Source organism: Capricornis sumatraensis, chromosome 8 (genome assembly GCF_032405125.1).
Source record: "Capricornis sumatraensis isolate serow.1 chromosome 8, serow.2, whole genome shotgun sequence".
NCBI lineage: Eukaryota > Metazoa > Chordata > Mammalia > Artiodactyla > Bovidae > Capricornis > Capricornis sumatraensis.
In genome coordinates, this window is record NC_091076.1 from 56,508,512 (window position 1) to 56,535,829 (window position 27,318).

Here is a 27,318-nt window from a genome sequence, read left to right on the forward strand (position 1 = left end):
TGGCTTGCTGCGATTCACGGGGTCGCAAAGAGTCAGACACGACTGAGTGACTGAACTGAACTGAACTGATCTTTCATAATACTATTTATACCCTCATGGTTGTCTTCATTAATCAATTGGTATAAAATATAAAGGTGGGGCCTCATCAACACCCACCTTAAAAATAGAATTCCTTGACAATATATGAAAATACTTCATAGTCAATGGTTTTTGAAGAAATTCCTTTTTCAAAACAATTGAAATTTAGTCTAAATATGTTTTAAAATAAAATGACTAGACTTAAAAGACATTATAAAAACAGTAGTCTCTGATCTCTCATGCATTTTGTGTCAGGAACTACCACATCCCTCTTTCCATCCTCATGAAACAGAACAGAACCAGCACTGAATTGAATAAAGGCGCAATTCATTTATGCTGCCAAGTCTCATTTTATTTCTCTTCTTGGAAATGGGCATAAATGTAGAGTTTGCCATCAACTTCCAAGTCTTCCTTTCAAGTACAGAAAGAGAAACATTTCAATATAGTAATGTAAGGCAAGTGGAAATTTTTATAAAGATTTACTATGATAGGCACTCTGCAAACATGTTCTATGTTTATCTTGTGTGGTCACCTCCTCAATTCTAACTGGTGGCACAATTTTACCCCATTTTACAGATTAGGAAAGAGTTGCGAGTTTTCTGGCTTCCATGCGGTGTTATCTGATTTGACATTTCAACTGTCCACTTTATCCAAACCAAAGCACAATGTGGCAGTAAGAAATATAGTAAAACAAAGGGACTTGAGGGAACAAAAACGTCTTTGAGATCTAAATTATACAAGTAGCAGAAGTCTTGGATGGACACCATGATACCTTTTTAGATCATCTTTCACCCTCCCGATGGTGGCACTGTACAATCATGGAATAGTTTTCTTAATCTTTTTTGTACCATGGACCCCTAATTAGCCTTCTGGGGAATCCCATGGACCTCTTCTCAGAGCAATGTTTTAAAGTGCATCACAGAGCAAACGGAACATTGCTGTAGCATCTGACCCCTGAGATTTTCAAGCATTTCCACTCTGTCCATCTCACCTCCCACTTGTATCCAACTGCTCTGAGACCTTCCCTAACCTTCTTCAGAGAAAGTAAAGGAGAGACATGCAAGCAATTTTGAAATTATGCAATTTGGAAATTATGTTTCTGAGATGGTAGTAGTGTCTTCTTTTTCTCTTCCTGTTGAAAGCCTCCCCATTTCCTAAGCCCTCCAGTACTCTTGCCTGGAAAATCCAATGGATGGAGGAGCCTGGTAGGCTGCAGTCCAGGGGGTGGCGAAGAGTGGATTCGACTGAGCGACTTCACTTTCACTTTTCACTTTCATGCATTGAGGAAGGAAATAGCAACCCACTCCAGTGTTCTTGCCTGGAGAATCCCAGGGACTGGTGGGCTGCCGTCTATGGGGTCGCACAGAGTCGGACACGACTGAAGTGACTTAGCAGCCACCTTTACGCAGATCAAGTCTGACCTTTCTCTGGTTCTCTTCCCTTTGCGTTCCCGCGCAGCCCTGGGTCCGCCCAATCCTCCAGGCCGACCCCTCGAGGCCCCGCCCACTCGAGGCCCTCAAGGCCCCGCCCCGAAGCTCCCGCTCCGGTCCCTGCCAGTCGCGCTGGGCTACTCTCTCGTCCCGCCCCTGAACGCGAGCCCTGCCTGTCCCCTCTGCCTTCCGGGCCCCGGGCCGCCGCTGCGGAAGGATGGAGCCTGGGGCCGGCGCCTTCTCGGAGGAGCAGTTCCGGGAGGCCTGCGCCGAGCTCCAGCGGCCCGCACTCTCCGGGGCCGCCTGGGAGCTGCTGGTGGAGACCCAGGGCATCAGCGTCTACCGGCTGCTGGACCAGGTAGCTGTCCGCCGCTAGAGGACGGCCGGGCGGCCGTCTGCGGGGGGCAGGGTGGGGGGTGCTCCCGCGGGGTGGGGGTGGGAGTGGGAGGTTGCTCCGGGGGGCGGGGGTGGGGGGACCGGACAGGGCAAGTGTTTTGTTACAGGTTTCTGACAGAGTGAAAACGTGGGTCTGCGGATTCTTACTTAGCCCCACGCACTTGTCTGCAAGGGACGTGAGCCTCGCTCCGGGTGGGTGCAGGTGGTATCTGTGTGGCGGGGACTATGTTAAGATTGAATCCAGGAAGGAAAGCGACTGGGCCCTTCAGAGAGTGGATGTGCAGGGTGGTATGTGTGGCGCGAGGAGTGTTGCTGAGAAGGGACCTAACGTCGTCTCTAGTCATGTCACTAACTTGCTCCTTTGAGTGCTGCCCCATTCCTTGTAAACTGCACCGAATAACTTTAGCCTGAAGAAAAAGTCTGGGGAAAAGTTAAAGGGTAGGAGGAATGGAGTTGCAGGTGTGCCCGCAAGCCTTCGGAGCCAGGTAACCGGCCAGGTGGAATGATGGCCTGTCATCGGTTGCTCTGTGTGCTAGCTGCTGCATGGTGACCAGGTTAAAAGTCACCTTTATATATGATATGATGTATGGCAAAACCAACACAATATTGTAAAGTAATTAACCTCCAATTAAAGTAAATAAATTTATATTAAAAAATAAAATAAAACTGGGGGAAAGAAAATGTATTCATTTCTCATCATTCTTGGTGATAAATCCATAAACTTATCAAAGTGAGAAAACTGAAAAAAAAAAAAAAGTCACCTTTAGGCAAGGTAAGTGAAGTGCAGTTTTCCTGGCAGAGATCAGAGTATTAAACTGTTAGAGTAGGGAGGAGCTCTGAGTCTGTGTGTCCCAGGGTCACTGGGTACAACAAGATGAGCAGGAAGCTCAGTGTAGAGCAGGCAGAATTAATTTCTGAGTGTCATTTAAGCATTTACCTTGCTGCAAAAATGGACATGTTTTCAGAAAACAATCCTTTTATTTTCTGGATAAAATTGTTTTGTTTTCCGCACTGGCCACATCTAGGCATTTGCCAGATGTTGGCAATTCACTGCTCAGATGTATCTGATGTCTGGCCCCTTTCCCTTCCTTTTTTCCCCTTGACCTTATGAGTGCCACCTCTTACCTAGAATTGCAGTGATCTTCTGACTCGCTTCTTGGCCTTCTGCCCTTTCCCTGCCATCCTGCACACCTGAAATCAAGCACCTGAAAGAGATTGTGATCTTATCGTTCCCCTTCCAATGGCCCTGTTGATTGTGTAAGAAATATTACCTACAGTAATAGCTAACTTATTGCGTGCTGTCTTATGCTCTGGGCATGGTTAAGTGCTCTGCAGGCACTGACTTAGTCCTCACATCGGTGCCGTGTTGTCAGGCACTATATAGACTATCACCTTATTACCAGTTTGGAAATGGATATATGGAAAGGGTAAGTTGATGGCTCAAGACTCACTCTGGGGTTGGAACTGAGCTTTCCAGCTCCAGACCTATGCTATGATACCCTCCTCCACTGACTCTGAGAGAGGGCAGTATGCCAGGTGGACTGTGCTCGGGGGACTAGGCTGGTCCAGGGCCCATGGCTCCTCCACACTGGTCCTGTTTTCCTGTCAGCCCTGACCACTCCCCTCACGTGCCTTGAAGGGCTTGTGCTCTTTTGCTTTTGTACCTCTTATCCCACAACAGCCGATGCCTGAGCTGAGACAGTGTTTGGTTTTGTACTGTTTCCATTGTGCATTGATATGGAGCAGGGCCCACCTCTCTCCTGGGGTGATGATGGGTATTCAGAACTGTTCCTATCTCTCTGAACCATAATATAAGTCTTACTTCCACCTGTTCTGGGCATGAGGGCCGTTATAGTACACTGATGTAAGCTACAAGTCTTTCCAGAGAGCTCCCATAAGTTGGAGGCCATACGCTTTCCATAGGTGTGGCCTTGAGCCTCAGCAGCTAGGCTGGGGGCCACTGCCCATGGCCACCGTGATCTGCACCTGTATTTAGTGTCTAGAGACCCTGTTGTTCAGGTGCAAGCCCTTCCCTAGAACTTTAGTTGCACATCCAGTGTTATTTGCTGCCTGACCCTTTTAGCTAGAGCTTCATTTTCTTTCCAGGTTGACTCCCATCCTTCACTTTCCTCCTGGAAGAGAATTCCTTCGATTCCCTTGGTTAGTAAATCTTGTCTTCTGAATGCCACTCCATGTCCAGGTGAATTCAGCTTGTCCTACCCTGCCTAGACCTGCACTTATCTCCCGTAAAACCCTGTGCCCTCTTCTGTCTTGTGATCCAGCGTGGTTTCATCCACCATGCATGTTGTTGATATTATGTGACTCTGTTTCCTCCTCCACCCACTTCCCTGCCCAGAGCCATTGCGCATATGGCCTTGGGTCCCCAGGTCCCTGACTGGAGGTCAAACCAGAAAATCCTGGCCCCTCTGTAAATTTTCACCTTGGTTTACATACCAGACTATTGCCTAGGTCATTCCAGGTCAGGTTTTTCATTGCAGTTGTTATCATCTGGCTTTTTCAATTCCTCCGACTGGTGTACAGAGGAGACTTGTTTGGGGCCCTTTAATGATAGGGGGCTAGCAGGGGATCTTATTGATCCACCTGACTTTTGATGGAGTTGCATTAAGACCTTTACTTCAGTCCCATCAATCAATGGCACCCCACTCCAGTACTCTTGCCTGGAAAATCCCATTGATGGAGGAGCCTGGTAGGCTGCAGTCCATGGGGTCGCTAAGGGTCGGACACAACTGAGTGACTTCACTTTGACTTTTCATTTTCATGCACTGGAGAAGGAAATGGCAACCCACTCCAGTATTCTTGCCTAGAGAATCCCAGGGATGGGGGGAGCCCGGTGGGCTGCCGTCTATGGGGTCGCACAAAGTTGGACATGACTGAAGCGACTTAAGAAGAAGAAGAATGTTAGGGGGCTAGCAGGGTGTCTTATTGATCCACCTGACTTTTGATGGAGTTGCATTAAGACCTTTACTTCAGTCCCATCAATAGACACATTATTCATCTTATTTCTTAACCATCTACGGATTTCCACCCTGCTGGAATGAGTCCCTTGATTCTTCCTGTCTCTTCCTATTTCTTGTTAATGTGAAACCCATAGGCAGAAGCTGAGACAGATAATCCAATAAGGCTTCTTGAAATTCTTGATTTTGTTTCAGTAAGGTTATGTTCAGTACCCATACAAAAATAACCCTTTTCATCAAAGTTCTTGCTAAATCTTTGTTGAGTAAGGGACATGTTCAATGGATGAATGTCCTGATTATGATATAGGCAGTCCATCATGGTTTGCATACAAATCATGTTAGCTGTTTCATCAGGGGCGTACCATTTGGAATTTATGGGATAAGAACAATCAGACAGTCCCCCTTTTCAGACTTTTCAGTGACTTTTATCCAACTGAACCAGGCTGACTGTTCCACAGGGAATAACCTGCTGTGAGTCTGAATCAGGGAGGTAGATCATGATCTAAAAATGATGCTGTAACAAAGTTACTATCACATGATTTGAAAAGACTGTCATAAGCATAGAGGTACTTAAAAGAGTATGCAGTGTAACAGATAAATTGTATTTTAAAATAAAAAAGATTGTGGCTTCTTTTTAGTAGACAGGAATAATTCTGAATCTTGTCCTTGAACAAATGGCTACTTTTGATATACACCTTTTGATACGTTTCCATTTTCTCTTTTCCTATTAAATCACATAATTTTAGACTTAGAAAGTCTCTTTGCAACCATTCTGTCCAATTCCCATCACCCTTTCTTATTTCTTTTTCCTGCTTTCTTTGCCTACTCTGTTTCCTTGTTCTCACCTTCTTTTTCTCTCCCAAAGTGTAGTGCTAACATCTTTACATGGGCCCTTAATATACAAAATGCTATTACACATACGTTTTCATTTATCCCTCTCAACAAATATAGAAGATGGGTAGAGACAGGTTTCTTTTCCTATTTTATGGATGGCAGTAAGACCCTGAGTGAGCCACATAAGACCTCATAGCTAGTAACTAGACGTGAACCAGTGTACTTGGATAAACTCAGTACCAAATATATAGCTTGCTTCAATTCAGAGCTACATTCTTTTTCTCCAAGCTAAGCAAAGCTAAACCAGTCAATCCTAAAGGAAATCAGTCCTGAATATTCACTGGAAGGACTGATGCTGAAACTGAAATTCCAGTACTTTGGCCACCTGATATGAAGAACTGACTCATTGGAAAAGACCCTGATGCTGGGAAAGATTGAGGGCATGAGGAGAAGGGGACGACAGAGGTTGAGATGGTTGGATGGCATCACTGACTCGATGGACATGAGTTTGAGTAAGCTCCGGGAGTTGGTGATGGACAGAGAGGACTGGCGTGCTGCAGTCCATGGGGTCGCAAAGATTCGGACACAACTGAGCAACTGAACTGAACTGAAAGCGAAGCTAGTGCAGCGCTGCTATGTGCTTTGCTATTCTGTGTGGTGCTGTGGAAAAGAGCATGGATTTTGGAGGCAGATAGTCTTGGGTTACAATCTCTGCTCTGTTCCACTATCATTCATTTATTCAGGAGATATTCACTGCATGCCTCCCATGTCGTAGTGCCTTGACAGGCACTGGGCGTAAGCAGGGAGCAGGAAGCTGGAGCTGCTGGTTTAGAGAATGAGCTTCTTAAACAATAAACAGTATTCACTGATGATAATAAACATAGTATATAATGAAATGGCAGCTGAAAAATGCTACAAAAAAAGTAAAGTGGGATGAAGGGATGCAGAGATGTTATGGCAGAGGTGGGGATATCAGGTGTGCTTTAGATATAGGGAATCTGGGAAAACCCTCTTCCAGAGGTAACAATTGAGTGGAGATATAAATGAAATAAGAGATTGCGTCCTGCAAAGATCAGAGGAGAAATGGTCCAGAGAGTGTTCCTCAAAGCTCAAGAGCTGCCTGGGGAGCTCTCAGGACACCTCTCAGCCCTATTAGAGCCCCATATTGAACTGAGTTGGAGTGGAGCTTGGATGGTCGTTTTGAAAAGTTCCCCTTTCACATAGAGGCTGATTATTCTGTCCTGTGTACTTTGGTGTGTTTGTAATGCTTCAAAATAAAATGTTTTTGTTGCATCTTTTTGTTTTTTAATGTGAAAGCTTCCCAAGAGATTTTAATGAGCGTGCTGTGTTATAAACCATTGCAGTAGAGGGAACGCTGAGTGCTAAGTTCCAGAGCCAGGCTGACCTTCCCTCCTTTTCCAGGAGGAGCCAGAAGGATGTAGGACCAGGGTGAACCTGGTGTTGGAGAGTGGCCAGGAGTCAGGGCCCACTTACTGCTTGGGGGATATTGGCCGGCTGCTATTTCATTTTAAAATCTCCACTTCCTCATTTGCAAAACAAGTATAATTCTTGCTTTTTAGGATCATTGGCTTCTTACAAACATTGAATGGAATGAGACATGGCAGAGTGATTCTTGACTTTGAGCATACACTAGACTCATCTGCAAAGCCTGTTAAAATTCACAGTTAATATCCTACTCCGTTTCAGATTCAGTGGATCTGGGTGGGACTTGAGAGTTGGCTTTACATTTCTTTACTTCTCCTCCTTCTTCTTTTTAAAATTGTATTTTTACCAAATGGCCAGGTGATACCGAAGCTCCATGGATGATACTTGGTGAACCATTGAAGTAAGGGGAGCTTTTCACATGGTGCTCAAGTTGCACCACCTCACGTGGTGGCACCGAGAGGCAGGAGAGGGAAGAGCATAAAGGAAGAATATCTTAAGGTGAAAGTAGGTTTTTAAATTAGTGGCCACTTGAGAGTGGGTGTGGTCCCCTGAACAGCAGGGAGACGGTTCCCCGGGAGAGAAGGGTCGTGGGTCACTTGGAAAAGCTTTCCCAGAGATCTGCAGTCAGGTCTCCCTGGAGCTTTAGGCTGGATACTATGCAGTCGACCTGCCTGTAGATGGTGTGAAACAGGTATGCAGAGGCTCACATCATTGATTTAGACTAGAAAATGTTGATCTGGAAAGATCTGACTGAGGGCTTGACTTATGATTTGAAACTGAGTGTCTGGCACTGTGCGAAGCGGCTGCCTTTGTCCTTCCAAATGTCTTCTCATTATTAGTGAGTTTGGTGAAGAGCAGACAGTACTTTCCCAGGGACTGTTCTTTCCTGTGCTGTTGCCCCGCTGAACCACTGAGAGCCTGGCCTTACTGGGAAAATAGGTTCAGCCGTGCTGCGTTGAGAGATAGCTTGGCCTTTCGGAAGGAAGCAGAAAGTAAACTGCCATGGAAACAGATATGCCCCATTGGTGAGAAGCTTCACTCTGACTTCCCAGATGGGATCATAATCCAACTTGCATCATGGACCTCTTCACTTCTGGGTGACAGGACTCTTCCTTTTCCCGTCCTTCTCCCATGCTTTTCCCAGCCACCAACGTGACTGATGGAGCAGCTGATGCATGTGGGACACTTACGGAGCCATATTTACTAGTGGGCGGGACCACCGTGGCTTAAAGCTGAGCACCATGTGTAGCCTCCTTCTACTTTCTGCCCCTGGTGGAAGTCTACTCTCTGTCTCTCTCCTACCCCATCGCCCCTCAGTGTAACTGGATAGATAATGTTGGAGCCTCAGCTCTCTCTCTCCTCACTTCTCTCAGGATGAGCTTGTGGTGTGAGGCAGCATGAAGATGCTGACCGATTGCAAGGTGCTGGTCCAAGATTTGAAGGTATGCCTTAAGGGGGAGGGGTGAGCAGGATCCCCCATGCCTGTCTGTGGGTGTAAGTCAAATTTTGTATTCCACAGCTGGTTTTTGGGCTGTTTGAATACGCCCTAGTAAGAAGAAACCTCCAAAATACTGCTTCATGACCCATTCAGTCAGTTTTTCAGAGCTTATTGTATGCCTGCATTTTGGTGATGCCTGATGAATAAGACAGAAAGTTCATACCTTTCAGAAACTTTGAGACAATAAAATGGTCACCTTTTACGCAATGTACATCTGAGTTCCTGACCTGTACCCTGGGTTTTTCTCCCTGAAAAGCTTCTTTTAACATTTCTTCCAGAGCCAAGTCTGCTGCTGATGAATTCTGTTTTTGTTTGTCTGAAAAAGTTTCTATTTCTTCTTCACTTTTGAAGGACAGTTTCGTTGGATATAGAATTCTAGGTCAGTATTTTATTCAAAATAGTATATATGTCACCCTACCCCCTTCTTTTTGCAGAGTGGTTTCTGATAAGATATCTGATATAATGATCATCTGTATTCCTCTAAAAGTAAAGGGATCGTCCATTCCTTCCTGGCAACTTCTTTTAAGATTTCTTTTTTTCCTTTGGTTTTCTGAATTTGAATATGTCTTGTTTAAGATTGTTGTTGTTTATCCTGTATGGTGTGCTCAAGATCAGCAGATTTACTTTGAAGAGTGGTCTGAGCTTAAATGGTAAACCCACATGTGATTTAAAATAAAATATAACGTATTTGGGGTTTATAAGGCAAAGATTCCTCTCTTGCAGGTGGAATTGCAGTACGACTCTAGTAATCCAGAGCTTTTCTGGACTGTATATTTTTAGAAGTGGTGGTGGCAATGGTCTAAAGCAGGGATTGCAATTTTTTTTTTTTTTCTGTAAAGAGCCAAATAGAAAATACTTTAGGCTTTATAGACTAAGAGGCTGTATATTGACTTACATAACCACTTTGAAATCTAAAAACTATTGTTAGCTTGTGGACTGAAAAATAGACAGCATGACAGATTCAGTAACTCTTGGTCTAAAATATAGTTCTGATGCTTAATTGCTCTGAGGTTTTGGGATTTATGAACCTAAGGCCCTAGCTGAGTCTCAGCTTCCTCATCTGTAAGCTGTAGATAATTCCTTTTCTGTCAGATTTGTGCCAGGGATCCAATGAGAGGATACACTTTGAAGCCCCTAGTAAATTAAATGGTGTTTGCTGTGAGTAGGGTGATCTATGTTCTACTCTACCCTTCAAGACCTGCATTATGCTTGTCCTGGTAAAACAAGTTACAAAGCTCTTTCACTCAGAACTGTCCACAAGAATGGTCAATTACAGGGTCACCTTGGCCATAGATCTGTATACTCTGACGGCTTGTTATTTCTCTAATAATATGTTGGGAGAGGCCAGTGACGCTTTGAGGCGGAATCATAGGCTGTGAACTCTGTTGTCACATCGCTGGCTTCAGGTCCAGCTTCTTTTGCAACGAATGAGCTTCAGGTCAGGCTCGTTACTTGTGTGACCTTGAGTGAGTTTCATAATCTTCTAGTGTAAACAGCTGTATTTATTGAGGTATCATTTCGAGGTGAAGGTCGAGGTGAAGTCGCTCAGTCGTGTCCGACTCTTTGCGACCCCGTGGACTGTAGCCTACCAGGCTCCTCCGTCCATGGGATTCTCCAGGCAAGAATACTGGAGTGGGTTGCAATTTCCTTCTCCAGGGGATCTTCCCGACCCAGGGATCGAACCCAGGTCTTCCGCATTGGAGGCAGACACTTTATCCTCTGAGCATCTAAGTACCTCAAAATTTACTCATTTTAAGTGTATAGTTCACTAATTTTTAGTAAATTTATGGAGTCATGCATCCTTCCCTGAGTCTAATTTTCGAATATTTGTGTTATCCCCAAAGAAACCTGTTCCCCATCTGCAGTCATCTCCTGTTCCTGTTCCCGGTCTTAGACAACCACCAAGCTACTTGGTGTCTCTGCAGATTTGCATGTTTCTGGTTAGTCTGGGGCAGGAACACTGGGTTAGGGCCTGGAAGGAAAGTTTCCCATCCAGGCTTTGCCAGCAGGAGTCATCAGCTGCCTTTTGATGCATCGCTGTCATTTTTTACATAAGGATCTAAGACTCCTTCCAGCTCTGAGAGCCTGTGCCATCTTTACTGACATTCTTAGCTTGTTGTTTGGAACAGGGGCCTGGAGCAAGTGTGCAGAGAGAGTAGAGCCGTATTAGGAGCTGTCATGGGGAGAAGAAGGGGACAGTGTCCTCCTCTCTCTGGCTGTCCCAAGAGCTAACTGTAGAACTCGAGCAAGTATGTCACCTCTCTGAGCTTCATGTCATAGGGGCACGACACCAATGTCCCTATTGATACCACAGGGCTCTGTTGAGATTACACAAGATAGTGAACATAAAACTGGAAACTGTGCTGTGTTTAGAGAAATAAATGTTAGTCTTATTGAAAGAGTTTATAGCAGGTCAGAGTGACTGGGCAGCTTCCATTGCAGAATGCATGACAGTTGTAGTGACGCTGACCGATCACCAAGGCAAATCCATTCCAAGCTGAAAGGCCAAGTGTAAACCTTGCTGACTGTTTTCTCAGGCCCAAGAATATAGTGGGCCCATGGTGGTGGTTGCTGTTCTTTTTTTTTTTTTCTTCCAGATGTTGATCTGCTTTCATTTTATTTTTTTTCTTTTTCTTCTTTTTTTTTTTAATTTTTACTTTTTTTTTTTTCCCTCATAGTGGAAGGAGGTGGAAGTTTCTATAATAGAGTGTGTGAAGTTTCAGATTTCTATGCAAAATTAAATAAGCTGCAGTTTAATGTCCATTAATTGTGTCCATTATCTCTTATTTCTCTTCCTTAACTATTCGTTTTGGTAGTGCTTACGTATTTTTGTACTATTTTAATGAATTTACATAGTCTTACATGCTTGGAAATGTTCAGAAGTCTGATCAGTACTATTTTGTCAGTCTATTTTAATGTCAAATTAGAAACAAATCTGGCCTTAGAGTTGGAGGTTATTGTATTAGGAAGAATACTTTGACCATAAGATCTATGAGTTTCTCAGGAGTGAGGCAGAAAAGTTTGTTTGTTTGTTTTTTTAACAGAGAGAGAGGAGTCAGCAAGACTGAAACCGCATGTGGGGAAAGTGAGGTGAAGGTGGTCTGCTGGAGAATAAAACAGAATATCTTACCCTGAGGCCAGTTCATTCTCAGCAGGGCTGGATGCTGCTTAGACTGAGGCTGGGCCAAAATTCAGAGTTTGGAGGAAGGAGATGCTTAACTAGTTTGGTTAATAAGCATTTCATGCCTATTGATCTTTGGAATAAGTAGCTTAGTGGATCATTTGTGGGACCGTCAAAGGGAATTTAGAGGTGTTGTGTCTGGCCTTGTGATAGGTAAACAAACGGTGTGTGTATGTGTGTGTAAAAGTGATTCTATTGTGATAAGCTGTTTTTTGAAACACAAAGCATGGGAGAGTTTCTTAATCTCTGTTGTTTTTTGGGATCACAGAGCTCAAATAAAATTCTCAATAAGAACCACTTGTATTAAGCAGGATTGCTTTTAGCTGCAAGTAACAGACACCTGGATTAACAAAGTCTTAAACAAGTGAAAAGTGAAAGTGAAAGTTACTCAGTCGTATCCGACACTTTGGACCCCCTGGACTATACAGTCCATGGAATTCTCCAGGGCAGAATACTGGAGTGAGTAGCCATCCCCTTCTCCAGGGGATCTTCCCAATCCAGGGGTCGAACCCAGGTCTCCTGCATTGCAGGCAGATTCTTTACCAGCTGAGTCAGCAGGGAAATCCCCAAAGAGAGGTTTATATTTCTCACCTACCAAGTAGTCCAGAGGTCAGCAGTTGCTGGCATTGAATCAGTTGATCAACAATGTCAGTAAAACTCTGAATATTTTCACTCTGCTTTCTCATTTTTATTGTCTCTTAATCACAAAATAGCTGTTTCAGCTCTAGACATCATACCCATATTCAAAAGAAGAAGGAATTGTCTTATGGCAACCTCTACCTGTAAAAGAGATAGAAAATTATTAGCTGTGCAGTTTTCTTAGTAAGAAAGAGAGTATATGCTATAATGAATCTCCTGTTTCTTCTGGGAATTATATTCTACACATGATATTAACTGACTCTCTACCATAGAATAGTTCTTTTACCACCTGTAGTGTAGGAAGTCACAGTATCCTGTGATCAGTGGATCATTAGAAAAGTATGTTGTTTTTCAGTTGTTCAGTCGTGTCCAACTCTTTGTGACCTCATGGACTGCAGCACGCCAGGCTTTCCTGTCCTTCACTGTCTTCCAAAGTTTGCTTAAACTCATGTCCATTGAGTTGATGATGCCATTCAGCCATTTCATCGTCTGTCTCCCCCTTCTCCTCCTGCCCTCAATCTTTCCTGGCATCAGGGTCTTAAAAAAGAGTGGATATATATATAACTAGTTCACTTTGCTGTACAGCAGAAACTAACCCAACAGTTTAAATCATCTATACTGCAATTAAAAGGAATTTTAAAAAGAAAAGCATGCATTGCATTTTACTTTAGATAAAGAAATTGAGCCATTCTTAGAAGTGTTTTTCTGGAGGACCTTCAGGAAAAGCTAAGCACCTCTTGAGTAAACTTGTTTAGAGTCATTTTATTGAAATGTTAGAATTTCAAAACGTATCTGCAAAAAATTTTGCACCAGAATTATATCTCTAATTTGAAAGAGAATTACACAGCAGTACATTGCCCAAATAAAACTAAGATTTATGCTTCCTCCTACTAAATTATTTGTGCAAACAGTGGTACCCAGTCCTGGTGAGATGCTTCTTTGCTACTGGTGAGAGTATAAGTAGGTAAAATTCTTTTCTTAAAGATTTATAAAAAGTATAAACAGCATTAAAATGTTAATGTCATTTACCCTAAAATTCATCTCTAAAGAAGCATTTTGCTTGCCTAATGAAGAAGTTAGAATTATGAACCAGGTTTGTCCATTTGGAATAATTTTTCCAGCAGTGTTCATAATTGTGAAAATATATGGAAACAGAAATAACTTATAGAATAATAAAATTAGCTGTGATCACTCAGTTTCAAAATGATGTAGTTAAAAGTAAGAATACAGTCTGTTTATACTATCTTATCCCATTTTATAAACATAGAAATATTTACTTACTCAAAAAATACACAAAATACTATCAGTTGGTATTTGAGGATTATGAAGTTACATGTTTTAGTTTTCTTCATTATTTTTGGCATCTTCTAATTTTTCTCAATGAATATGACTTACTTTTATAATTATGAAAATTTCATTTTTAAGAAACATAATGAAAATGTGAGATTGTTTCTTCTGAAACAAACCCCTTCTTTTGAAAGAATTGAGGGGTAAAAAATTGCTTTGACCCAGAATTTGAGTGGGGCTACTAGGTGCTTGAAAAGAACATTTCATTGATGGACTAGCAAAGATATCACCAAGCATTTTGCTTCTCTGGTGCATTTCTCAGTCCTGCCATGAAGGGAATGTTTAAAGGAAGTTGTCATAGTAGTTCATTCTTGGGTATTCTCGTAAGTTGCATCACTCTATTTTTTTCTTTCTAGAGGGCTTTCTCTTTTCTTTCCTGTGATATTACTGGAGTGAAGTCACTAAGAGCAGAAACTACATTCAGAAGGGAAGGGGACTGATTCTAGGAAACACTTTGTCTTCATGCATCCAGATAACCAAAGCTAACTCATGTGAAGCTGAGAAGATCATTTTTTTCTACATATAATTATCCCTTTTGCTCAGTGTATAGAAAATCAGTTCAGTTCAGTCACTCAGTCATGTACGACTCTTTGAGACCCCATGGACTGTAGCACGCCAGGCCTCCCTGTCCATCAGCAACCCTGGAGTTTGCTCAAACTCATGTCCATCAAGTCAACGATGCCATCCAACCATCTCATCCTCCATCATCCCCTTCTTCTCCTGCCTTCAATGTTTCCCAGCATCAGGGTCTTTTCTAAGGAGTCAGTTCTTTGCATCAGGTGGCCAAAGTGTTGGAGCATCAGCATCAGTACTTCCAATGAACATTCAGGACTGATTTCCTTGAGGTTTGATCTCCTTGCCGTCCAAGGGACTCTCAAGAGCCTTCTCCAACACTGCAGTTCAAAAGCATCAATTCTTCAGCACTCAGCCTTCTTTATGGTCCATCTCACATCCATACATGACTACTGGAAAAACCATAGCGTTGACCAGATGGACCTTTGTCAGCCAAGTAATATGCTGTGTAGTTTTCTTATAGCTTTTCTTCCAAGGACCAAGTGTCTTTTATTTGTGTGGCTGCAGTCACTATCTACAGTGATTTTGGAGCCCAAGAAAAGAAAGACTGTCACTGTTTCCAGTATTTCTCATCTATTTGCCATGAAGTGATGGGACCAGATGCCGTGATCTTAGGTTTTTGAATGCTGAGTTTTAAACCCGCTTTTTCACTCTCCTCTTTCACTTTCATCAAGAGGCTGTTCAGTTCCTCTTTGCTTTCTGCCATAAGGGTGATGTCATCTGCATATCTGAGGTTACTGATATTTCTCTATATAAAGAAAATGTGAAAGTGAAAGTCACTCAGTTGTGTCTGACTCTGTGACCCCCCGGACTATACAGTCCATGGAATTCTACAGGTCAGAATAGTGGAGTGGGTAGCCTTTACCTTCTCCAGGAGGTCTTCCCAACCCAGGGATCGAACCTAGGTCTCCTGCATTGCAGGCAGATTCTTTACCAGCTGAGCCACAAGGGAAGCCCATATCAAGAAAATGGGGACCCAGTATTACTAGTATTGGACCCAATATTAGTCTTAGACCCGAGATTAATAGTATAGAAAATGGGGACCCAATATTATTAATATTGGACCCAATATTAGTCTTAGACCCAAGATTAATAGTATAGAAAATGGGGACCCAATATTATTAATATTAGACCCAAGATTAGTCTTAGACCCAAGATTAATAGTATAGAAAATGGGGACCCAATATGATTAGTATTGGACCCAAGATTAGTCTTAGACCCAAGATTAATAGTATAGAAAATGAGGACCCAATATTATTAGTATTGGACCTAATGTTAGTCTTAGACCCAAGATTAATAGTATAGAAAATGGGGACTCAATATTATTAGTATTGGGCCCAATGTGAGTCTTAGACCCAAGATTAATAGTATAGAAAATGGGGACTCAATATTATTAGTATTGGACCCAATGTGAGTCTTAGACCCAAGATTAATAGTATAGAAAATGGGGACCCAATATTCCCGCACAGAAGTGCATTGTCTCTCTCTCTGTCAGTGCTGATTTAAGTGTGTGTGGGTGTAGATGTGTGTTGTGTATAAACCCTCACTATCTTCCCATGTGTGAGTTTTAGGGGAGAGGGCAGGAGGAGAAGATATTTCTCCCTAGTCCTGCCCTTCCTATGGGGCATCCATGGCACGGCACTGGTAAGGCATACCAGTTTGTTATTTGCTGGTTGGAAACCCTTGGTATAAAGCCGCAGACTTTTAGAGCTCAAACCTTATGAATTAATTTAAAATTTTACCTTCCATTACCTGCCAGGCACTTTCATGTACATCTGAGATTCCCAAACTGGGGTGTACTTATCCCACCTGAGTCAGGAGATCCTTGAAGCCTCAGGATCTTTAGAAAGATTCTCCATGTTTACACCTTGACTTCACATAATTCTCTGGAACAGTGTTTAAAAAGACAAGTTCACTCATGTTTGATTAGTCAAAGGATTGCTTTCACACCTGAAAGTATGTCTAAAATTTCATTTTTGTTTGTTTGCCTTTGCGCTGAAATTAATCTGAGCCGTTGATTTTATCTTAATAATAGATCCTTTGACAAGGTGGGAGCCGGGAATTGTGAGCTGCCATTGTACAGACTGAAATGTATAGTGTCACCAACTCCAGCCCAGAACCCTCGCAGAAGAGCTTAACATGAAGAGAAGAGATATCTCTTGTAATTAATAATATAGAAATGACCTTTTTCTGAATAAAAGGGACTAGTATGATTTAAAGCTAATGTTTCTTTCCCCATTCATTTCTTTTATACATAAATCATTTATAGGAAAAAAAAAAAGGAGCAATTAGTGAAAAATTTTGTCTTGGAATTGGTTAAACAATGTGTTGGGTTTCATTATGCCCGTGGTTACTTAAAATAGTAGTCTGAATCCTGGGTGCTAGCTGCCTATATGATACACCCACGTGGGTATTTAATAAGCATCTCAAACTCCACTTGCCCAAGGTAGAGCTCTTGGTTACCCCACAGCCCACAAAGAACCTCCTCTCCCATCTACCTGGTTGCTCAAGAAAGACCCCAGGAGTTATCCTCAATTCTTGGCTCTCTCTGTCCCCACAGCCCATCTGTCGGCAGTTGCTACTGATACTACTTCCAAAATGTGTCACTGAATCTCTGGGCTCTCCCCATCTCTGTTGTTGCCTCCCTGTCCAGTCACCGCCATTCCTTTTCTGGACCGCTGCCCGGGTCTTCTGACCCGTCTCCATGCTCCCTCGTGATCTGTGTTCTACCAAGCAGCAAGAATCATCTTTTAAAGGTTTCCCACCCCTACTTAAAGTCATTTCCCTGTTTGAAGTCGTGAGTTGGTCCTCCACAGTAGTTACACTAAAATCTTGGCCCCTTTACCCTGAGTCACAAAGCCCTTTGGACCCAGGGCTGCTACCCGTCTGGCCTCAGCTGCTAAAGCTCTCTCATCACAGTGCTCTGGAACCACTGGCTTTCTGTTCCCTGAGTAAGTCAGCCCGTCAACCTAAAGGCCTTCACCCAAGCCAGGAACAGGATTTCCTCATCTTCCCATGCTGAACTCCTCCTAGCATTTAGAACAGACCCTTTGGATAAATTCCTCATGGAGATATTTCCTGAACACCTGATAGGACAGGAGGTACTGCTAGCCCTGCTCCCCTGCAACTCAGGCGTCATTTGTCACATAACCCTCTTTTAAATTACCAGGGTAACACATAGCTGTCACCAGCACCAATGCCTAAGGCCGGATATATAGGACCGATGGGGACAGGCTCCCATCTGCCTCTTCACCGTTGTGTCACCAGGACCAAGGGAAAGTGCTCAATAATGGTGTTACATGAACAGGAGCTTTTCAGATGCTGTATAGTCTTAACGTGGCAATCAACAGGTTGTTTCTGCCTGTTCTGTTTTTGTAGCAGACGGGATTGTATGCGTATAAGGTCTTCGGTGTTCTGGAGGACTGCTTACCAGATCTGCTTGCAGATGTCTATATGGACTTAGCCTATAGGAAACAGTGGGACCAATATGTTAAAGGTGAGTGACACAGTTTTCAAAAACCAATTAGAAAGTTGAATCCCATGTTATTTATTCTAGTCATTAGTAAGCAAAAGGTATAACTTTGCTATATTTTTCATTTTAAATTTTAGCAAACGCATCTTAAAGTGCTAAGTTAAATATGACTTTGCTGTCCTCAGGATTTGTTCCTTGCATACCATTAAAGTCACTCTCCAGCTTACTCTGAAGACTGTTTTGTTCTTATTTTAAGTTTTGTTGTCATCCCATAAACCTAGGTGATCGTGGAAGGCTTCTTGGAGAAGGTGGTACTGAAGCTTTGTTTTAGAGGTTGAATCAATGTTTTACAAGCAACAAGATTATATATATATGTATGTGAGGAGGTGAGGGGCTGAGTGGTTTAAGGGCATTCAAGGCCAAGGGGACGGCATGAGTAGAGAAGGCATTAAACAACATAAAATGTTAGAGGACTGTGAGCAGTTGGGTGCTGTTGAGTAGCTGGGGAGCAGAATCTGGAACTAGGCTGGAAGGCGGGCCCAGAGCCACAAGGACCTAAGCTGACCACCAGGCTAAGGTTCTTCGATTTTTCCCTGGAAGTAATGGAGAGTTATGAGCAGCGATAGACAGAGGATCTTCCTGCCACTTACAGCGGGGAGTAGTTTCTGCCGTCCCAGTCAGTCACAGGGAAATAAATACAGCTAGCCCGGGGGCCAGAAACCTTGAGAGAGCCTTGCTGTGGGCAGGAATCTTGGTTGCAAGAAACAAAAGGTAATGAATGCCAGTGTGAGAAAGGGAGAAAGCTTTTTTTGCTTTGGTTTATGACACTGGAAACAGCGTGTGTGTCTCATTCCAGGTCAGCTGCATTTGCTACTTCATTTCTCCAGCTTGACTCTGCTTCCTTCTGTGCGGACCACATTATCGGGCAGATTCTTGTGTCATGACTGAGACGCCACCAGAAGATGCAGGCTTACATTCTAACAAAGTTCATCACCCCAGAGGAATAGGAATTTTCCTACTCATTGCATTCAGAGTCACAGGACAGGCTCTACTTGCCTCAGCATCAGTCATTCGCTTATGTACTGGGGACGTTTATCATGATTTTGGGTCGCTTAGTGTTATCAAATGGGTTTCCTAAGTAGGGGGAATTGTGATGCCCACCTATTCAGGGGTGAAGGCAGGTGTTCCCTGTCCATTTCCCTGGCAGCCATGGTTCAGTCATGTACTGTGGACATTGGCAGTTTCTGATGTGTGGTACTTGGCATCAGATGTCCCCCCTGTGGAATAAAGTCCAGAGGCAACAGGAGTTTGACTTCTCTGGAATAATCCTGAGGTTCTTCACCTAACTCTAGCCCTCCTAGATCTTCTGTGAGCTACCTGAGAGCCTTTATGAAAGCACTTTTGGCCTAAACATACAAGAGTGGCAAGCCAAGTCTTGCCCACATATGCCTTTCCTAAACTGATCACCATGGCTACGTCTAACTCAATTTCCCAGCCCTATAATTATCACTCAGTCGCTTCTGCGTAAACTACATAGTGAAGGAGAGAAAGGTGATGCTCTGAAGGAGAATGAGGTGCTGGTACAAGAACAGGGGAGTCAAAGCCAAACAGGCAAAGCAACAGTCTTTCCCTTCATTCCAAGGGCATCTGGAGCCTCTTGGACCAATGGACTGGCAAGCTCTTTACCCATGGTCTGCTTCTAATAGATTTTTTATTTCAAAAGCTAAATTAATTAACACATTGCCAAAGTCAGTATCTCCCAAAGGTACTCTTTTGTTTCCTCCGGTGGACTTGGCTTGGCTCCTTCTCTAAATGGTTAATTAGAAGCTTCCTACACAGCTTAGGGGCAGAGTCTGTGCACTTTGTAGCATTCTTTTACTATCTCCCTCCAATTGCTGACACTATTTGCATGCAATAACATGGTGGATTGGTCCCCGTAATTGTGACAGAAAGCAACATGGGAGATAGGCAAGAACCTTAGAGTTAGCACAGTTAGGCCACTTCCTAGCTTTTTAGGAAGGACTCTGAAATCTCTGAAACCTTCATTTCTCAACTGTACACACCAGACTGGGTGGCTGAGTCCCAGGACACCTGTACTCAGTCAAGAAATCTAAAGAGGGGAGTAAGGGCACAACAGTTGTTGGTAATCTAGCGACATCTAGTGGTTCCGTTCAGTTCATTCACTGAGTTGTGTCCAACTCTGCGACCTTATGGACTGCAGCACGCCAGGCCTCCCTGTCCATCACCAACTCCCAGAGTTTACTCAAACCCATCACCGATGCGTGATGCCATCCAACCGTCTCATCCTCTGTCGTCCCCTTCTCCTCCTGCCCTCAATCTTTCCCAGCAGCAGGGTCTTTTCAAATGAGTCAGTTCTTCGCATCAGGTGGCCAACGTATTGGAGTTTCAGCTTCAGCATCTAGTGGTTACCCTGATTTTTAAACCTTAAATTTTAATTCCTAATTTGGTTTCACTGAATTTTGAGACTGTTTGTGCTATATGATAAACAACTTTTGTTGGGTTCTTTTATTTTTACTGCATTTTTATATCTATTAGACTCTGCCTCTTGGCAACAAGCTTTCAGTGGTAATGAGTCTATCAGACTTTTTCCAGAATTCTGTGCCTTACGAGTTAGTGTTTTATCATCCCTAAAGGGTCGGCAGCATATCAAAGCTTTTTCTTAATTGAAACCAAAGAGACTTCCAGATTCAGTAACTTCTTTGTTTTGTTTCTTTTCTTAGAACTCTGTGAAAAAGAATGCAATGGAGAAACAGTGGTCTACTGGCAAGTGAAGTACCCTTTTCCCATGTCTAACAGAGATGTATCCTTTTCAAAGGTGCACTGTTACTCAGCTTTCTAAAGTGTTTCTGTGCCCTGTGGCCATCACCCAATGGTGGTGTGTCCAGCAGGCGGGGACAACGTTGTCTTTGAGTCTTGCAGAAGCATCTGCTAAAGCTCTTCCTTCTTGTGTGGCTTTCAGAGACCTCAGAGTGTGACTTCTGGGCCTGACAACATGGAGCATCTTTAATCGGGGTCACAGGAAGGCGGCTCATACTTTCTTGAACCTTGTCTGGGAAGCCCTTGTGCCACAGAATTGGGCATCTGAGATAACTGTTTCACAAAGAGTATTCAGTACATTCCCTCAGTCTATAGAGGAGAAAGCTAAGACCCAGAGAAGTCAGGTGACAGAGGCTGACTTACGTAGCAGCCGATTGGGGGCTGAACTCAGGCCCCGCATTTCCAGCCCTCTCCACCTCCGCTCCTTCCCGATTATTGGCTCTGGACTCTGTGTGTTATGTTTTGCCCCTTCAGTCACCTTGATTATGATGTGAGGCAGTTGAATAGATGTGGGGAGTTTTAGCTGACACTCTGGGGTTCTGTGAAGCCCCCTTAGGGCCAGGCTAGGAGGGTTTGATGAACGTTTGCTGGGCAGACAGATTGGGTGGAATAGGGGCTGGGGTAGGTGTGATTTTGACCTCACTCTTGTCTTCAATCATGGCAGCTGACTGTCTTACACACTGAATTTCCATAAAGGATCCTTTAAATAAAGGATCTTGGAGATTAAAAAAAAAAATGCTTGGAAACCACTGAACTGGATGACTGCTGGAATCTTTTCCAGCTGTAACATTCTGTAAGCCTGTATACTCCTGACTAATTGTGCTCTAGAAAGAGGGGGCGTGGGAGTGTGTGTGCGTATTGTTCCTGTGTGATTGCTGTACCCTGGCTCGGCCCATCACAGACTCCATAAGGAGTTATTGTTTGGCACAAACTACAGACTGCTAGGTAGTTTGCGTACAGGTGGTGTGTATTTCAGCCAACTGTGGTTATGTAATCTCTGAGATTTTACATGGTTTTCTCTCATCCTGCCAAAACTGTGCAGGCTAGGAGCCATCGTCCCCCTCAGACAGGGAAGAAAATGGAGGCAGAGGGACGTTTAGACCCTGCTCAGCTTCTTGCCAGGGTCTCACCATTATGGGCAGCAGATGCAGGTGTGGACCCAGGTCCAGCTGAGTCCAGAGACAGTGATCTGGACCATAGCAAACCCACCGCTCTGACCTCGCAGGACCCTGCTGGGGGGCGTTTTTGGGAGCAGCGCTTGGGGCTCCTTGCAGTTCTGTTGTGCTGTCTTTCCAATGCCACACAATCCCATGATGAGTATCTCGGTCTTTGTATCTACAGGGCTGTTCAGGTTTTGAGAACAGAGAACAGTGTAGAAGAAAAGAACGTTAGTTTTGGAGGGAAGGCTCCCAGGGTGAGTGTGTGCTCACTCCCGGTTTGCAGTATGACTTTGGAAAAGGCCCTTCACTTCTCTGGGCTTTAGTGAACGGGTGGTTCTCCAGCTGTAGCCTGGGTGCCACACTGGACCTGCCAACTGCTGAAAGAACCCTGTGAAACTGCAGTTAATATATCCAGTTGTTTCTGCAGTGAGTGTCAGGGAATATCTGTCACGTGAACTGAGCAAGCTGTGGGACAGTATTTGCTGTGGAGAAAACAGAAGGCTTGGGAGGGAGGGAATGCAGAGCTAAGGCAGCATCATCCCTTCCTGGAAACATGTGAGCACTTACTCTTCAGGGAGTAGCGTGTGGGGGCCACAGACGTCCCGCAGCGTGCCTGGGGAGGGCCAGACCACCGTGGCTGCTGCAGAGGCTGAGCGGCCTGCGGCCATGACCGTGGCTGCTGCAGTAAGTGAACCTGTATTATACTTTTACTGGTTTTTTGGATTGTTTTTAAGCTTTAATTCCTTCTACTATGAAGCCTACATTTCCATCATTGGAAAGTCTGATGAACGTATTAAAGACCTGAGCCCTCTGCGGCTATGAAAGTCTCACCAGGTTTTGGAGCCTCATCTGGATTCAAATACAGACTCCGTCACATCAGCAGGGCAGCGGGATCTTCTGCAACTTTCTTTACTGCTCTGAGTCTCAATTTCGTCATTTATAAGATGGGAGTATTTATACTGAATTCACAGCAGCGTTCTCAGTTTCAAAGCTGATGCTAAACATAAAGCCCATGAGATATGTACGTGATAAGGGCTCAGTAAGTGGTGACTCCTGTTGTTTCTTAAAATCGAATTACCTTCCCTGTAATTGTGCCATAGACATAGTGGCTGGTCTGGGAGTGTTTATTGAAATGAAATGGCTTTGTGATGCTTGGTGAGCCAGACCCAGTGAGGCCATCTGCCTACTCATTATTTGGTTAGTCATACGTCTTCCTATGATTGCCAGGTGTAAGCACCCTTGCCTAACCGTCCTCTGTGCTCAGAGGTCAAGGATTAGGGCCTTTGGGGGAAGACAGAGAGCAATGACCCCATTGTCTAGTGAGTGAGATTTTGCTTCAGTCTCTCTCCCATGCTCCCACCAAGCTTATCTGCAGGGCAGTGTTACCCTTTTTTCCTGTAGAGGGAAACCAATAGCAGAGAAGTTGAGTAGCACACCCAGGATGACACAGCTGATAAGTGACCAGTCCTCTGAGATCTCGTTGCCTTCTTGGAGAAAGGAGGAGTGGGTTCCCCACATAATGAAAGCGGCAGGGAACCAATCTCCAGTGGGTTATGCGTCCTCTCAAATGACAACACCAGGTGGGAGGAGCCAGACTTTTGTAAGGTGGGTGGGCAGACGGTGCAGGACCTGAGATAACAGCAAGGGAGCAGTCACCCAGTGGAGGGGTGGAATCCTGTGCCTTTGTTTCTGTTGTGGGCTTCCCTTCTGCTTAGCTGAGATGCAGGCCTTTCTGTTGAGCCTTGACTGGTGGTGTAGTATGTTTACGTGCGGCAGCGGCGAGAGCTGGACTTTGAGGGGCGGAAGGTCCACGTGATCCTGGCCCAGAGCACCTCTGAGCCGCAGTTTCCAGAGAAGTCGGGTGTGATCCGGGTGAAGCAGTACAAGCAGAGTTTGGCAATCCAGAGTGATGGCGAGAGGGGGAGCAAAGGTAAAAAGGGGACATGGGTTGGGGTGCTTGCCAGGGCCCCCCGTGTGAAGACTGCACTGACTGCAGGCACGGAAAATGCAGGATGCTTATTCCCTGAAGTCAGAGACTGGCCACGGGTCCAAAAGAAACAAGAACGAGTCACTTCACCCCCAGAAGCTTGGGTAGACCAGCATGTGGATCAGTTCATTCTTTCCTGACTCTTGCATGGTCTAGATGAAATTAGGACACACACCAAGGGAATCAGAAAGTTCAAAAGTCAGTTCGGAAAGGTCCTGCACATGCACAAGCTGGACAGGGGTGGGCAGGAGGGCTGGTGGGACCACCTCTGCAAGGCAGCTCCTCCTCAGCAAAAACCCAGGGACTCAGAACCTGTCTGCCTCGAGTTCCAGCCTCAGAAGAGACACTGGGTGCAGGAGTTCCATGCAGCTACCTGCTGGCCTGGAGCGGGTGTGGGCTTGAGGCTGAGGCGAAATCTAAACTTAGTAGTGATGTGTGTTAAGATGTGCCACTTTGGGCATGTCATCCCACTCTTCTGAATCTTCACTTCATCATTTATAAATGGGGGTTTAATCTTAGCAACTTCTTAGGATTAATATAATTAACGAGAGCCATGATTAAATGAGAAACTGTGTCTAAGTGTATCGCTTGCCAGGTGATTAATAAATAGCCGCAGAAGGTGCCTTGGCTGTTTTCCACAATGTTTCTATGTAAGTCTCCTGCAAAGCAAGGCAGAGGGGCCAGTCTCCTGGAGTCCTGTGTGACCCACATCCTTACTTTCTGAGATGGATATGAAAGTGGAAGGTTTGCAAGGTTTGTACTGTATCTTCCTAACAGGTTCCCTCCTGAATTGTTCTTTCTCTCTCTCTCTCTCCAGTTTTCATGTATTACTTCGATAATCCAGGTGGCCAGATTCCGTCCTGGGTCGTTAACTGGGCCGCTAAGGTGAGACCCCAGGAAGCAGGAGGGGAGGTGTGTTTGACAGCTGTTCACTTAGCCTGTGGGGCTGTCAGCTTGAAGAGATGTGCTGTCTCAGGCCTCATGATGCTCTTTTATGAAACTGCTTGGTTGATGGACCATGTTAGGCCTGTGGTGGCCAATACCCACAATAGAGGCTGGGACAAAAGACAGACTTTAGAAGGAATGCCAGCCCCACCCTGCTTTGCACCAAGACCCCTCCAGGATCACTCTCTGGAACCTCCCAAATAGTAGCTTGTTCCCTGTAGGAACAAGGGTGCCTGTGGACCCTGTATCTGCTCATGGAGGAGTTAGGCTGACCTAGCTTGGGAGACAACCAACCATATTCAAGCCTGGAGAAGTCTCCAGGTTCTTTGTGGTTATATTGTTTTTCTGTAAGGAGAGGGAACCCCAGTGGTACCAGGGTCATTCAAGACTGCCTAGAACCTAGAATCCTGCTGACCATTCAGCCTGCTTTGTAAGGTCCTACTTTCTGGCGAGAGGGCTCACCAGTCCCCTGGGAGAGTGAAAAGGCTTTGAATCAAACACAAGATGGTTTGAATCTTGGCCCTGCTTCTGACTGTGCAATCTAGAGAAACCATCAATTTCTTTCCCCTTAAAAATGGAGACGGATAGCCCCACCCAGTAGAGAAGGAGTAAACAGAACAATGTGTGGGGAATTTCTTAAGCAGTGAGCAACACTAACTAAAGGATGACATACCCACTCTTGCCCCCCAATCCTTACCATTGCCTAATTTCATAAAGCAAGTCTTTCCTCTCATTTCTTTCCCCTGCCATGCCACATCCTGTTTTATCTTTCCTTTCAAAAAATGATATCTCATAAATATCTTAGCTTTTTATTAGCAAAAGCCAAAATATGTAACAAAGTCTTAAAACAGTGGCTTCTGCCTTATCCGTGTCCTGCATCTGCCCTTTTGTCATCATCGGTGGCAACATTCTGTGAAAATCTGCTCAGGGTCCCTATTGTCATATTTGGATTCCCAAAGCCATCTTCTTTCACCTTAGCCACACCCTGAAGAATCAGGAGTCATCGCTGTGAGGATACAGAAATGACAGTCTCTTTTCCTTTGCAGAATGGAGTTCCTAACTTCTTGAAAGACATGGTGAAGGCCTGTCAGAACTATAGGAGAACCTAGGGGAGGAAACTGGGAGCTTTGTGTCCACGGGATGCTGTTCCTGGAAGTGCGACGGCCCCCGATGCTCAGCCTGCCTTTCCCTTTTCCATGCTCAGAGGCCTGCGTGCTCTCTAGCACTTTGTCCCCGAGCGTGTTTGCCTGACATCTGCTCCCTTTCGCAGTCTCCCCACCCCGGGACGCACTGCCTTTCTCCACTGTGGAATGTGGATCAGATTATAGACACCTTTGTTTGTTTATTTTTAAAAAGTGGAATCCTCAGTAGGGAACGTAGTACTTCCAATGTGCCAATCTAGGGGAATGGTGGGTGGAGGACTGGCAACACTGGGACTGACCCCAGTCAGCTGGCTCCTTCCCACGGGTGAGTTGTTGCAACCTGGGAGGGTGATTTCCTGCTGAAGTTGCATTGCCTACAGAGATGACTGTCATTGCTCCAAGACTGGAAGACTCACATCCATTTGCCTTATGCTTTGCTGACTTGGACTGGCTAATTTGAGATAATCATCCACTAAGTCCCTCCCCATTCCTAGTTGGGGAGGATCATAGGCTGTTTTGATTTCAAACTATTTTGAAAAACATTGCAGGCCTAACTGTGTAGTATGATGACGATTTTTTTCTCATCATCCATGTCTGGGTTTTTCTTTTTCCCATATGCCCCTGGGGAAGGCTGTCCATACCTCACTAACTCTGCATTTTTCTGGACACTGAGGCATCAAGGCAGCTGTAGCAGTTAACAGAAGCCAAACTGCTTTACACATAGCATTGAGCTAAAATGTCTTTATATGGAATTGATGAATTTCCCTTCTGAAATGCTTGGAGACATTGAAAGGATAAGAGTTCACAGCCAGGGAAAATTTATTAGTGGTGTGGTTGACTCTACACCTTTTTCTCAGGAATTCTATCTAAGTTATCTGCCTCTCCAACCAACCAAAAGACTTCCCTTTTCCTACTTTTCTCTTGAATTTTGGAAGGGAGGGTATTCTGTGGACAAAGGCACAGCCTTATAATCTCAGGGAAACATTTTAATTACTTCTGTATGATGGTGACAAAATTTCAGGGCGTGAAAATTCAGGATGTAAAGCTGGATGTGGGAGATTTATTAAAATGGTATACCTCAGACTGTGTCTTTTCTGCCTGGAAAGGGAGGTGCATTGAATACCAAATAAATACAGAATGACTTATCCTTGTTTTGTCTGCAGTCTCCTCTCTGCCTTGTTCTGCGAATGGGACTGTTAGGTCTCTCTGGTTTGCCAGTGAAATCCAACCTGACTCATAGCCCTGAACATAAAAAGGCATTTTAGGCTCACTTATATGCAAGGCCAGGTATAGAATGGCCTCAGGTAGGGGTTGATACAGGTGCTCAAACTGACATTAGGAATAATTCTGTCCTTCTTTAAGGTTTCTTTAATGTTG

At 44.4% G+C, this 27,318-nt stretch overlaps 1 protein-coding gene across 1 annotated transcript; it reads left to right on the forward strand.

Moving 5' to 3' along the window:
- The first annotated feature begins 1,678 nt into the window (after positions 1–1,678).
- LOC138083116 (phosphatidylcholine transfer protein) lies at positions 1,679–27,065 on the forward strand. The gene is made up of 6 exons (XM_068976765.1): positions 1,679–1,866; positions 17,776–17,893; positions 20,611–20,690; positions 23,626–23,797; positions 24,672–24,739; positions 25,846–27,065. Exons 1-6 carry the CDS (start codon positions 1,726–1,728, stop codon positions 25,906–25,908), a joined length of 642 nt encoding a protein of 213 aa, XP_068832866.1. The 5' UTR covers positions 1,679–1,725; the 3' UTR covers positions 25,909–27,065.
- Positions 27,066–27,318: the final 253 nt, after the last annotated feature.